This window comes from Sus scrofa, chromosome 4 (assembly GCF_054392235.1).
Source record: "Sus scrofa isolate SSC_HxYL_T2T_F1_AM1 chromosome 4, Sscrofa_HxYL_maternal_Yorkshire_Landrace_v2.0, whole genome shotgun sequence".
Taxonomy (NCBI): Eukaryota; Metazoa; Chordata; class Mammalia; order Artiodactyla; family Suidae; genus Sus; species Sus scrofa.
Window position 1 is genome coordinate 110,084,116 of NC_139386.1, and position 13,433 is coordinate 110,097,548.

At 43.6% G+C, this 13,433-nt stretch overlaps 2 protein-coding genes across 10 annotated transcripts in view; one reads left to right on the forward strand and one right to left on the reverse strand.

Annotated features, from left to right (window-relative positions):
• The window catches only part of SLC22A15 (solute carrier family 22 member 15), a 255,205-nt gene extending 243,339 nt beyond the window's left edge, over positions 1-11,866 (reverse strand). For all 5 annotated transcript variants that reach the window (XR_014844386.1, XM_085023482.1, XM_085023479.1 and 2 more), the window contains exon 1: positions 11,500-11,866. The gene's annotated coding sequence lies outside the window, so the exon portion shown is untranslated. The remainder of the gene's footprint in view (positions 1-11,499) is intronic.
• The window catches only part of CASQ2 (calsequestrin 2), a 65,794-nt gene continuing 63,723 nt past the window's right edge, over positions 11,363-13,433 (forward strand). For all 5 annotated transcript variants that reach the window (XR_014844393.1, XR_014844394.1, XR_014844395.1 and 2 more), the window contains exon 1: positions 11,363-11,718. Coding sequence is in view for 1 of the 5 variants with exons in the window: in XM_021089995.2 (XP_020945654.2) it covers positions 11,485-11,718 (234 nt within the window). In the remaining 4 variants the exon portion in view is untranslated. The remainder of the gene's footprint in view (positions 11,719-13,433) is intronic.

Here is a 13,433-nt window from a genome sequence, read left to right on the forward strand (position 1 = left end):
ATCTGTAAACTGTAAATGGGGACAACCACACAGGGTATCTGAGAAGATACACGTTTGCCATTTCACGGAAAGTGCTCACACAATGCCTGGTGTATCGTGAGCCCTGGAGACAATCTTCTCAGCTGGGAGGCTGTGACACTGTCCCAAGAATTCCGACATAATGGCAGTAAGACTTCTTCTTCAACTTTTTTTTTAATAAGTACCTAAAATACTAATTTAAAATCTTGCCACTTAACATAAAACTATTTGGGAGCTTCCAACTAAATATTGGTACACACGCCCCTTCGTGGAGCCAGAGAGGCCAGCTCCTGACACACTCAGAGCATCCCTCAGCCGCCACTGGCTATTGCAGAGCTTTCAGTTACCTTTATTCTTACGCATCATGTTTTCCAATTTGTGCTTAAAGCACACTTTGTTCCAAGACCAGAAATACAAGGGACATTGGTGTTGAAACACATTAAGAGGAAGCATATACCAGAGAAAACAGTAATTCAAAAAGATACATGTTTGGGCGTGTTGGTATAGTGGTTAGCATAGCTGCCTTCCAAAAGATAAATGTTCATAGCAGCACTTACAATAGTCAAGACATGGAAGCAACCTAAATGTCCATCCATAGAGGAATGGATAAAGAAAATGTGATACACACACACACACACACACACACACACACACACACACACACGGAACACTATTCGGCCATAAAAAAGAATGAAATAATGTCATTTGCAGCAATGTGGACGGACCTAGAGGTTATACGGAGTGAAGTAATCAGAGAGAAAGACAGATATCATCTGGTATAACTTATATGTGGAATCTAAAAAAGTGATACAAATGAACTTTACCAAACCGAAACAGACTCATAGATTTCAAAAACAAACTTTGGGGTGCCAAAGGGGATCGGGGTGGGGAGGGATGGCGGGGGAGTTTGGGACTGGTATATGCACACTATTGTACATGGAATGGATGCTCAAGAGGAACCTGCTGTACAGCTCAGAAAAATCTACTCCATGTTCTGTGATAACCTACATGGGAAAAGAATCTGAAAAGAAGGCATGGGAGTTCCCGTCGTGGCGCAGCAGAAATGAATCCAACTAGGAACCACGAACTTGCGGGTAGGATCAGTGGGTTAAGGGCCTTGCTCACTGGGTTAAGGATCCGGTGTTGCCATGAGCTGTGGTGTAGGTTGCAGACGAGGCTCAGATCCCGAGTTGCTGTGGCTCTAGTGTAGGCTGGCAGCTACAGCTCTGATTAGACCCCTAGCCTGGGAACCTCCATATGCCACCAGTGTGGCACTAAAAGGACAAAAGACAAAAAAAAGAATGGATAAATGTATATGTATAACAAAATCACTTTGCTGTGCAGCAGAAATTAATACAACATTGTAAATCAACTATACCTCAATAAAATTTTAAAAATGAAAGAAGAGGAAATATAAATATTAATTTTATGAATGTATCTGGAGGTGATATTCATAACTCCCCAAGTATAATTTCTCTGATCCTGATCCTAATTTACATAAAAAGATAAGGCCAAAATTTCTATAAAGTTGGAGTCCAAAAAATACTAACGTCATTTTTATTTATTAGGAATAAAAAGACCGTTCATGCTATGCTGTATTATTGTCCCAAATACTTTTTTTATTAACGATTCTTATTTTTTTCCATTATAGCAGGCTTACAGTGTTCTGTCAATTTTCTACTGTACAGCAAGGTGACCCGGTCACACATACACATATACATTCTTTCTTCTCACATTATCATGCTCGTAAATGGCCTGCTGCCCATCCAGGTGGACACTGTGATTGCTTCCCCACATTCCTCTGCCTTTTGACAATGATCTGGGTGCCATGTGGGTATCTCACCCCTTCCTGGCAGCCGAAGGCTTTGGGAAAACTGACCCCACTAGAATCTCAGTGACTCACTCTAAGTGAATCCCCTGGACTCTAGTTTTTGGAGGTGGACACATGACCTAACTTTAGCTGAGGAGTCTAGAGAAGACAGGTGCTGGTGGTTTCCAGGGAAAAAAATACCCACGATTTTTCTGGAAGTAGTAGAAAAAGCCTGGAGTCTAAGAGTTGTTTGCAGTCATCCATCAACAACCAGGCACATCCAATAATATGATGAGGATTTAAGGCAAGAGAAGGCAAAGCAGAGAGATGGAAATGGAAACAGAAAAGATGCTGATAACACTGTCCAGCAGATGAAACATACTAACCTCACAGCCTTCCCTGCCTCCAATAATACAAACTATGTAATACAATGCATTGGATTTTTGCTACTTGCATTCTATCATAATCTCACTGCTATACCTTTAGCTTTTATAATTATTTAGAAATAAACTAAAAACTTATAAAAACTAAATTCGTTGAGATAAGTGCAATCTTCATGACCCACATCATATCATAAAAGGAGTTCTTGTCTATTTTTGCTTGTACATCCAGAGCTAAATTTCAATTTTCTAGGACTTCCAGAAAAAAAATGGGGTAACAGGGACCAAATTACTCCCCCATCTGAAACAACCAAAAAAATCCAGAAAAACATTTGAATGAACAGTTTTTAAGAGACTGTCCATTTGGCAGTGAAGGAGCATGATCCAGGAGAGAGAGGGAACAAGTAGGTTAAGCTCCACGATTGCTCCAGCACACTGCCTGGACGGGGCCCCTGAGTAGTAGCACAGAAAGGGATAATCGAGACAGAATCCCTGTGTTGAGGAAGAGCAGAGGGTCTGAGGAGACCAAAGAGCTAAAGTTCACAGGCTACAGAAGCAGAGACAAGAGCTGCACAGAGAGACAGAGGCCCCTCTCAAGTACTGAGCAGAATACTGATGAGTGCATGTGTGTGAGAAAACTACATGAGACTGGGCAAAAGAAGAGTCCAAAAGGATGAAACTAGATAGAACAGTATCCTCTGCTTATACGGAGCCATTAAGAGGTCTTGTTTCTATCAGCTGGACTGAAAAAAACCTCAAATTCATGGGATATTGGGTAGACTGCTCAGAAGAGGCTTGTCTCAGCAATGGGGAATAACTAGTCTTAGGCTATCACTGCTCTGGTCCTACCTAAAAGAAAAAAAAAAATCTGAAAATTAAGACCAGAACAGATTAAACTATCTCCAAAAATTAACTTCATCATAGAACAAAGTTCAAGAACATTTATAGAAAATTTAAAAATAAAGCATCCAGTGAGGTATTAATTCAGAAGATCTGGCATCCAATCAAATATTATCAGGCATTCAAAGAAGCAAGGCAATATGACCCATAATGATGAGAATTATGATAACAATAATGATAACAATCAAAGCTGGCCCAGAACCAACACAGATGTTAGAATTAGCAAAAAGGACAGTGAGATAGTTATTGTAATTATAGTCCACATCTTCAAAAAATTTAATTCAAGGAAGATATAAAAAGATCAGTGAGACTTAAAGAGGTGAGAACTATGATGGTTGAGATGAAAAATACACTGGCTGGGATTAACAAAGGATTGTATGTTGAAGAAGAAAAGACTAGTGAACCTGAAGATGTAGCAATAAACACTATCCAAAACGAAACACAAAGAGGAAAAAAGAATTTTAGAAAATGAAAAAGAGATCCGTGAGCCAAGAGGCAACCCTAAGTGACTGATTATATGTAGCTGGAATTCTTAAGAGGGAGAGGAGACAGAAAAAAATATTTAAAGAAATAATGACCAAGCATTTAACACATTTAGTGAAAACTATAAATCCATAGTTCCAAGGAACACAACAACCCCCAAGCACAAGAAACATGAAAAAAACCAATCCACTAAACCAAGGCACATCAGAATCAAATTGCTAACATCTATGGATAGAAAGAAAATCCTAAAAACAGCCCCAGGGAAAAAGAAAACTTACGTCCAATGGAACAAAGATAAGGATGACAGCAATTGCTTGTAAGGAACAACAGCAGAATGACTTTAAGATAATGAAAGAAAAAACTGAAAAAACTGTGAGCCTAGAACTCTTATCTAGCGAAAATATCTTTCCAAAATGAAAACATTTTTAGACGAACAAAAGCTAAAGGAATCATCATCAACATACCTGTACCATCAGAATTGTTAGAGCAAGTCCTTTGGGTGGAAGGAAAACACAAGATAATAGTTGGGAGCATCACAAGGCATTACAGACCCAGACAATTCACGAACAAAGGTGCAAAAACTTTAAACAAAATTCTAGTAAATTTAATCCAAAGTGTATGAAAAGGATAATATATTATGATCAAATGGGGTTAATCCTAGAGATCCAAAGTTGAATTACTTTCAAAAATCAGTTCATCAATCAATTCGTAATTCACCAAATCAACAGAAAGAAAGAAGAACAAAGAAAACTGACTTTCTCAATTGAGTGAGAAAGTAATCTCAATAGAAGCAGAAAAAGTATTTGCAACACCCATCCTCAAAAGTAAATTCAATACCCATTTCTGAGAAACATCCTCAGCCAACTTGGAAAAGAAAGAGAAATTTCCTTGACCTATTAAAGGGCATCCATAAAAATTCTACAGCTACAATCATACTTGTAGTAAGAGCCTGAGTCCTGCTCTCTTAAGATCAGACAAGGCCAGGGTGCCCATTCTCCCCACATCCATCAGCATCATGCTGGAGGCCCTAGTCCGTGCAGGAAGGCAAGTGAAAGAAACAAAAAGCATCCACATTTCAAAGGAAGAAATAGAACACTCCTTGTTTGCAGATGACATGGCTATTTATGTAGAAAATCCAATGGAATCTCCAAAAACCTTTCAGAACTACTGAGTTTAGCAAGTTTACAGGATGCAAGATCAATACATAAAAATCAGTTGTTTCTCTATATACTATTAACAAATGAAAATCAAAACTTTAAAAATCTGTCAATTTAGTACCACAGAGAATATCAAACAGTTCCAGATAAATCTGACAAAAGATATTATGAAATCCACAGAAAACTTCTGAAAGAAATCAAAGAAGACCTAAATCACACAGAGATGGACCTTGTTCGTGGTTCAGAAAGCTCGATGGTGTAAAGATGCCAGGTCTTCCCAAACGCGATCAAAATCTCAACACTTTTTTTTTTTAATTTGATGACCTGATCCTGGAATCCACATGTGAATGATTAGGACCTGGACGTCTCTGGGGAGTGGAGGGGCCATTATTCCATCACACTCTCCGTTTGGACGCTCTGACATAACCTCTATATCCAGGTAGGTTTGGTTTTTGCCTTTGTTTTTCTGTTCTTTTGTGGCTTCCCCTGAGAAGTCTATATCTTCCTTCCAGTTCCAGGGCACATAAGCCTTAAGTTTCCCTTTATCTGCTCTCATGCATGTTTTCTTCTGAACGAAATTTCTCATTTTCTTTCTTTCTTATTTTTTCTAATTGTTTCTCTTTGTCTCTCTTGTCCAAAGAGCTGCTTTTCTTTTTATTTTCTTGTCCTCTAGATTTTCTGTAGTCTCAGTTTTTCTCTTTTTGTTTTTCCCTAAAGGAGACAGAGGAGTGTCCCCCTCCTTATGCAGAGTAGCCTGGGGTCCTGACAAACCAGACAGACCAGGGTCCAAATCCAGCCCCCGCTACTTACCAAGTGTATTAATTTGGTAAAGCACTTGATCTCGAATCTCGGTTTCCTTATCTGTGAAATGGAAGGAATAATACTCCGCTTGATAGAACTTTAAATGAGATGATGTGTAAAATGTAATGAGCCCAGTGACTGGCTCATAGCAGACACCGAAACATTAGTTCCCTTCTTGCTTCTCCTCCTTTACACACAGAAAGCACACTGAGCACACTCAGTGCAGGACCAAAACCCCTCAGAATCTACTCCCAAATAAGCAGTTTCACATTGTGGACAGCCATCTATTGTTCGGAAGCAATTCCTGGCTTGTCCAAGTGACTTCATGAGCCCCCTGGGACAGACATCTAGCTGTAGTTACAAGTGGTAAAGAAATCAGAAAGAAAGCCCACCTTCTGGATTCAAACTCCAGCTCTGCCAGTACTAGCCCCATGGGCCTGAGCAAGTTACCCTCTCTATGCCTTGGCTTACCCATCTGGAAATACTAAAACTATCAACCTCATAGGGTTGCCAAGAAGAATAATTTAAATGTGTAAAGTACGTAAAGCCTGATACAAAATAAGGGCTGCAAATTTATTTAACAAATATTCAATGAGAACGACCATAGGCGAGGCTGGCTTTAAGGAACACTTTGAACAGATGTTGTCCCAGCTCCTACAAGGCTCAGTCTAGCTGGGGATAAAAGAATCCCAGTGGGAGTGATATTTCCAAGAAGTATGTTATGTAAGGAGATTGAATGTCAGCCCCTGGTCTACACCTCAAGAGTCTCCTCGAGGAAGTGACAATTCATTAAAACTTGGACTTTTGTACACCTTAGCTCTTTTTTTTTAACCCAGCATTGATCTTTTTCTGCTTGGTTCTATCTAGGAGCTTTCTGGTGCTGAGAAGCCAGAAGGCCGTCTGAAATTCAGAGTCAAGAGGAAAAGGAGGGCGTTGGGGTTGCTAGACTGTTCTGATTTGACCACAGCAAGTCTGAGGCCATGGAGCACAGGGCTAGAGGTGGACACAGGCATTTCTGGGATTTTCTCTACTGGGACCAGCAGGCTGACTCCCCAAGCCAGTGGCCTGTTGGAATACGAGGGAGAAAGAGACTCCAAGAAAGAAAGATGCCATACTCGGCTTTGTCCACTGGGTGGAGTATTTTAGCCAAAGAAGGGGACTTTGGAGGCAGTGAAGTCCTAGATCTCTGCCCGGGAGGCGAGGCAAGTTTGGACTTGTCCAGAGTTACGCCCATCAAACTAACTGTCAGCAAGTTTCCTTCACAGGTAACTAACTGTCAACAAATTTCCTCAAACCTGTGGGTGTGCCAAGGTCTGTCCTGGGAAAGGAAAATATATTCTATGAGCAGAACAAATTCTAGAATTTTAGAGCCAGAAAGAGGCCACAGGAGACCAGAGAGTCTGACCCTCTTCTCCACAAATTAGAACTGTCAGGGTGGAAATGTGGTTAGACTTGACCATGGTATCAGCCCAGCCCAGGACCCAGGTCTCCTGACTTCCGGGTCACAGCTCTCTCTGAGCCGCCTCTGAGTCCTTCAGATAGGTTCCCTGCCCGTGGACCTTCCCATGTAGGTGTGAGCCCATCTGTCTTATGAACAGACAGAAAAAGTCTCAGAGAAAACTGATGCTTTCAGGGAGGACCGAAGAGTGGGTGAAACGCCCCCTAGTGGTGGGATCTCGGTAGGTCTCAGCTCTGAGGCGCCCCCGTCTTCTCCCTGCCACTGACTTTCCTCCTTATCTTGCTCTTGGCCGCACTCCCACCGTCCCTGCTGCCCCCAGGCTCCCTCCTGGAAGATGCTTTCCACCACCCTGGCCCAAGAGGGCCACCTCCTACGCACTGTCCTTCCCTTGTCCTTCTCAATCGCTTTTCAGAGCACACATAAAATACCCTCCTATTTTACATGGCTACACAAACACACACACATAAACACACACAGAGTACATAAATTTTGTTTTGACTGATTATTGTTTGGCTCCCCTCTTGGATGTGAATCCGGCGAATTCAGGTGCACATGTATCCTTCCCTAGTACCCAGAAAAGTGTCTGGAACATAGAAGATGCCTCATAAAAATTTATTTAATGAACAACTAAATGAAAGATCATGGCTTCAAACCCCGATTCATGCATAAAATGAGTTATTATGAAGATCCAATTAAATAATATCTGCAAAATCATCCTGCCACCTGTCAAGGGTAAATAAATGAAAGGGGTGAGATTAGAGAAAGGGATTCTCGGGAGTGGCCAAACAGTGAGGGACTGAACGTTGTTAGCAAAAATAAGGGGCCTATGTCACATATTGTGACAATAATTAGCATTCCTTTGTATTGATTTGTTTACTTTGTTTTATTCTTTCTTGTTTAAAAACAGAGACAAAATTCACAGACATAGAAAACAAATTTATGGTTACCAAAGAGACCGGGGGAAGAGGGATAAATCAGGAATGTGGAAGCAAACTACACGCACTACTACATAGAAAATAGATCACCAACAAGGACCTACTGTACAGCACAGGGAACCATACTCAATATCTTGTAATAACCTATAATGGAAGAGAATATAAAAAAAGAATATATATATTTTTATATATATGTATCTATAACTGGATCACTTTACTGTACACCTGAAACTAACACATTATAAAGCAACTACATTTCAATAAAAATAAAATTTAGGAGTTCCCGTCGTGGGTCAGTGGTTAACGAACACGACTAGGAACCATGAGGTTGTGGGTTTGATCCTGGCCTTGCTCAGTGGGTTGAGGATTCGGCATTGCCGTGAGCTGTGGTGTAGGTCACAGACACGGCTTGGATGCCACGTTGCTATGGCTGTGGCGTAGACCGGCGGCTACAGCTCTGATTAGACCCCTAGCCTGGGAACCTCCATATGCTGCGGAGGCGGCCCTAGAAAAGGCAAAAAGACAATAAATAAATAAATAAAAATTTAAAAAAATTTAAAAATAAAAATGAAGACCAAAAAAATACCTGCTAAGGACACAAAGATACACACACCCTTCAGCACAATTCCATAATCTAGGTGTGTGTAGGTGACACCCTGACTTGGGAAGCTGCTAAAACCGGCATGAGAAGCTGACTGACTGGATGCCAAGTTGACTTAGAAATAGCAGAAGAGGAGTTCCGGCGTGGCTCAGCAGTTAACAAACCCAACTAGCACCCATGAAGACTCGGTTTTGATCCCTGGCCTCGCTCAGTGGGTTAAGGACCCAGCATTGCCATGAGCTATGGTGTAGGTCGAAGATGCGGCTCAGATCCCGAATTACTGTGGCTGTGGTACAGGCCAGCTGCAGCTGCAGCTCCGATTTGATCCCTAGCTCGGGAATTTCCATATGCCATGGGTGTGGCACTAAAAAGAAAAGGAAAAAAAAAAAAAAAAAAAGGCAAGCAAGAAAGAAAAATCAGAAGAATCCCTTGTTTACAAAACAAATATATTACAGTTGGTGAGCAGGACGTAAGCAAAGGAAAAACAAAAACAATAAATCGCAGCCAGAAAAAAAATGGCTGGGACATAAAAAGTAGATGAGGCAAACCTAACCAAGAGTGGGGCACACATTTAGGCCCCCACCTCTGGGTGTGGGTGGACAGTGGGAAATCTGATCACCCCAACATGTGTCAGTGGCCGCACTGTCCTCAGGGCTGGGCTTTGAGGCTCCCAATAGAGCTGGGACTTAGGGACAGGAACTTTCCACACTGGGACTTTTTTTTCCGTTCATACACAGCTGGTCATAAGCCAAATCTGATGGCTAGACTGATTTTTTTTTTTTAATTATCCCTTTGCCCTGGTATTTTTCATCCGTTGCAAGTCACTGGGAAATTCAAAGACGCAGATTTTAAACATCTCCAAATTTTTTTTTGTAACATTAAAAAAAAGCATATATTATGCAAAGTGGAGCAAATTCTAAATAAAGATAATCCAATGAGATTGGGACAACTGGGAACAGTTTTAAGAAGCTGACCTGGAAAAGTCAAGACATCCATTGTTACACTTGGAAATCTTTTTCCCCCTAAATGTTCTAAAGAAAGCAGAGACCTCATCTCCAGTGTCGGCCAATGACTCAAAAAGCTAACCACATCTTAGAACGGCTATTCTTGGCTCATCTTTAAAAGCCTGGAGAATTTACCATCAGAAAGAAGTGAATGCTGCCATAGGTTTCAATGAGAGGGTCCCCCAGGTCCTGGCTTCCTGGACACGAATGTACCCTGAAGACAGGGCCCATCAGCTTGGCTCTCAGCATCAGGCCCTCTGGCTGTAGAGGGGCTTGGTCTCACTCACGTGGGCCACCGAATGTCTTTTTTTCCTTCTGTCCCCTGCCAAGTTTGTGCAGGACAGTATCCTTGCTATTTCCAAAGCTGATTTTCTAACCAAAGAAAGACAAAATCTTGGCCCGAATCATGACAGCCATCGACTGCTCTAAAGAGTGGAAAGACTGTTTAACCAGAACAGGTGGAACCACTTAAGAACAAAACAGGGCATCTTGTGGGGGTACTGCCCTATCCGAGTGAAAGCAGCCAGGAGCACAGGGCAGTTAGTAATACGATCTCTGATGAGGTGCTGAACCCCCCATGCAATGAACCCTAATCACATGTGCCCTGATTGTCTGCTGGATTCAAGAAGAAAATGCATAGAAAAGAGTTTGCAAACCCTCACTATTAGAAACTGACAAGTAAGTATAATAACCCCTGTTCCACCATCTCCAAGAAGAATGAAGTAACCATAATAGCGGCCGCGTTTGGTAACTGCTTTGCACCACACTTTTCCATCTCTATGTTCCAAACCTCACAATATAGTTGTAATTATCCCCATTTTACACAGATGGGGGGACCTGAGAATCAAAGAGAGGGAGTGATGCTCCAATGTTCATTCAGCCGCTACGAGGCAAAGCCTAGATTTGAACTCAGATCTGTCCAACTTCTGGACGCTCTACAGCAGTCTGTCTCTAATGAAGAGGGAAAGGGGTAAAAATGGTACATTGGGTGCTAATGTTAAGACAAGACAGATGCAGGGGTAAGAGCGCAAAACCGAAGGGGGTTTCTGAGTAAGACTGCTGACTTTTCATTTAATTTTAAGCTGGGCACAGGATCTGGTGTCAGCGGTGTTCAGCTATGGGCAGGGGTGGAAGGAGAGGAATGGTGACCCCGGGTGGGCTGGGGCCTCTGGAGCTCTTCCCATGGAGAAAGGGTGTCCCTGTAGCCCTCGCCCAGTGACGGCACAGCAGCCAGCCAGGGAAAGGCAGGGGCAGAATGTCAAGTCCACCTGGGGGTCCGTCTGATCCCCATGTCAGCAGTGAGGGGTAGGGGATGAGCAGCCTGCCAGGCCAGGACAGGCTGAGATAGCTCCCTGCGGTAATGCACTGATCAGTAGCATCTGAGTGGCCCCTGTACACCCAAGCCTCTGCACAGCTTCCTGGTCCCTCAGTCCCATCTCTCCCTCCCCTCCCTTTCCCCTCCTCCCTCTGAGTTCATTTCTCTCCTCTGACCTTCCCGGCCTCCTCGTTTTATGGGCACCCTGCCTGCCTCCCGCCTCCTCCCTCTCCATCAGCCTGACAAACTCTATCAGCGAATCCCTCAGCGGTGCCATATCTAACTTTTTTATTCATTGCCTGATTTATTTTTAGCCTGAAACAACTGCATCCTAAAAATGGAGTTCCTGATGAGCCCCGGGGCTGGGCAGAGCTATGCGAGGTATCTGGGGCTTGGCGGTCCAGCCTGGCTCTTACTCCGCACGCATGTGTGAGAGCCTGCGCTCGCTCCTCCTGAGCCCGCGATTACACTTCTCCGCAGGAGGAGGTGACCGGGGCGGGGTTCTCCGACCCAGGCAGGGCCGAGGAGAGAGACCGCAGTGGCTTCTCTGCTCCCAAGGGCTCTCAGGTCCTCTCTCCTGCACGCAGTGTTTCGGGGGAAGAAGAGCAACACTTTGCCCAGATGAAGAGAACGCACCTGCTTGTGCTGGGGGTCTACCTGCTGTCCTCCTGCGGGGCGGAGGAGGGGCTGAACTTTCCCACCTATGACGGCAAGGACCGCGTGGTCAGTCTGACCGAGAAGAACTTCAAGCAGGTTTTGAAGAAATACGACTTGCTCTGCCTCTACTACCACGAGCCGGTGACTTCGGATAAAGTCTCGCAGAAGCAGTTCCAGCTGAAAGAAATTGTGCTGGAGGTGAGTTGGGGGGGCGCGGAGCATGGGGTCCCCGTGGGCGGGAGGCGGCCAGTGGTTGGGACGCGGGGCGCCAAGGATCTCTCCTGAAGTCTTGCCCCCTTTCGGTCGCATGCACATCTGAAGATCTTGTTGCAAAGCGGCGATGTGTGAAAACCAGGGGTGGGTTCAGACTCTTAGCTGAATGGGCCGCGTGATGCACAGTCTGCGAAGATGTGACGTCTGTCCTCAGAGGGGCCTCTGGATTTCTCAAGGGCAAGAGTGCCAGCTACTCCTTTTCTCAGAGAATGGTAAAGCTTTAGTTTAAAAGCCCGCCTGAGATGACATTCGGGGTCATGCGTGGGGTTTGTTCTGCCGTGCTAAGTCCTTACTCTTTGCTCCTGTAAGTCTTCCCATGCTCCTGGGGAAGCAGGAGGCATTTGACCTTGCCTCTCTCACGGGTCAGATGAGGAATATCAGGAAGCCATGCTCCTCTCCTGTGACTCAGTTTCGGTCAATGTCACACAGGGTAGATGTGGGAAGATTTGAGCTGTACCTTCACTAACAGGGATTTTTTTTTTTTTTTTTTTTTTCTAAGAAAGTTCTTGGTGTGAGCTCAGGGAAGATGCTGCAGCCAGTTCTTATTCTGTCTGCATGGCATGGCCTGGCTATAAACCTGGCACTGTGGCTTGTTCTCTAATCCTGCGTGAGTGCCCCAGGGACTCCTCCTGTGGCTCCTCCTGGACAGTTTCAGATCGCTTACACTCAGGAGCACCTGTCAGTGCCAAGAATTCTAGTAGGCACCAAGATCCCTTATCGTTCCCATGCCCAGCTCAGCCCAGGCACAAATCTATGAGAAGGACTGTTGGAGAATTACAGCAATTTATTAACCAGCACAGCCAGAAAGCTCAGCTTAATCAAATGCCCCTTTTCTTTCTTTTTTTCCAGTTTTATGGAGAAATAAGCAACATAACGTTACCATCAAATATTTTGATGAACAGAATTACCATATAAAACCCATGGGGATTTTAATTCTCAAAAAATTGACTGTAACAAAATCCAGGAATGCCATCGCAAACCCATCAAAATGTTCTTGATAATTTGAAAAGCATCGAAGGCGCTCCCTGGTGGGCTAGAGGTTAAGGATTTGGCATTGTCACTGCTGTGGCTTGGGTTCGGGAACTTCTGCATGCCAAAAAATAAAAAATAAAAAGCACTGCAGAATCCTGTGTCTCCTGATCATCATACACACACCTCTTTTCAGAGGATTTATATACAGCAGTGTGGGCATTACAGAGAGCTCTGATGGACAAAAAACTTAGTATTTTTTAAAATCTCTCCACTGCCATCATCTTTTTCCTCAGGCTCCATCCTGAGGCCTGAATGTTGAAGCTCAGTTCCCTCTGGGGGTTATAAGCGAAGAGGAAGCAGAGACAGTTACTAGGTCTTTGTACTATATATACGTGAAAATTGCAGGCTGGAAAAACCAGGACATGCAGCACAGCTGCTGTTCTGCCCATGAAACCCTCAATCACGTTATCAACTCCATTGCAAACTGCCCTGCCCAATTATAGACCTTTTTATGAAAAGTTAATCAAAGGCATAAGGTTCTACCATGTATGCTCATCAGTGTCCACTTAGCCTAGAACTCAAAGAGAATGCCAGTGCAAGCACTGACCCCCATTTCTGGTTCGCTGTCAGAGTAACACACACACACACACACACACACACACACACAC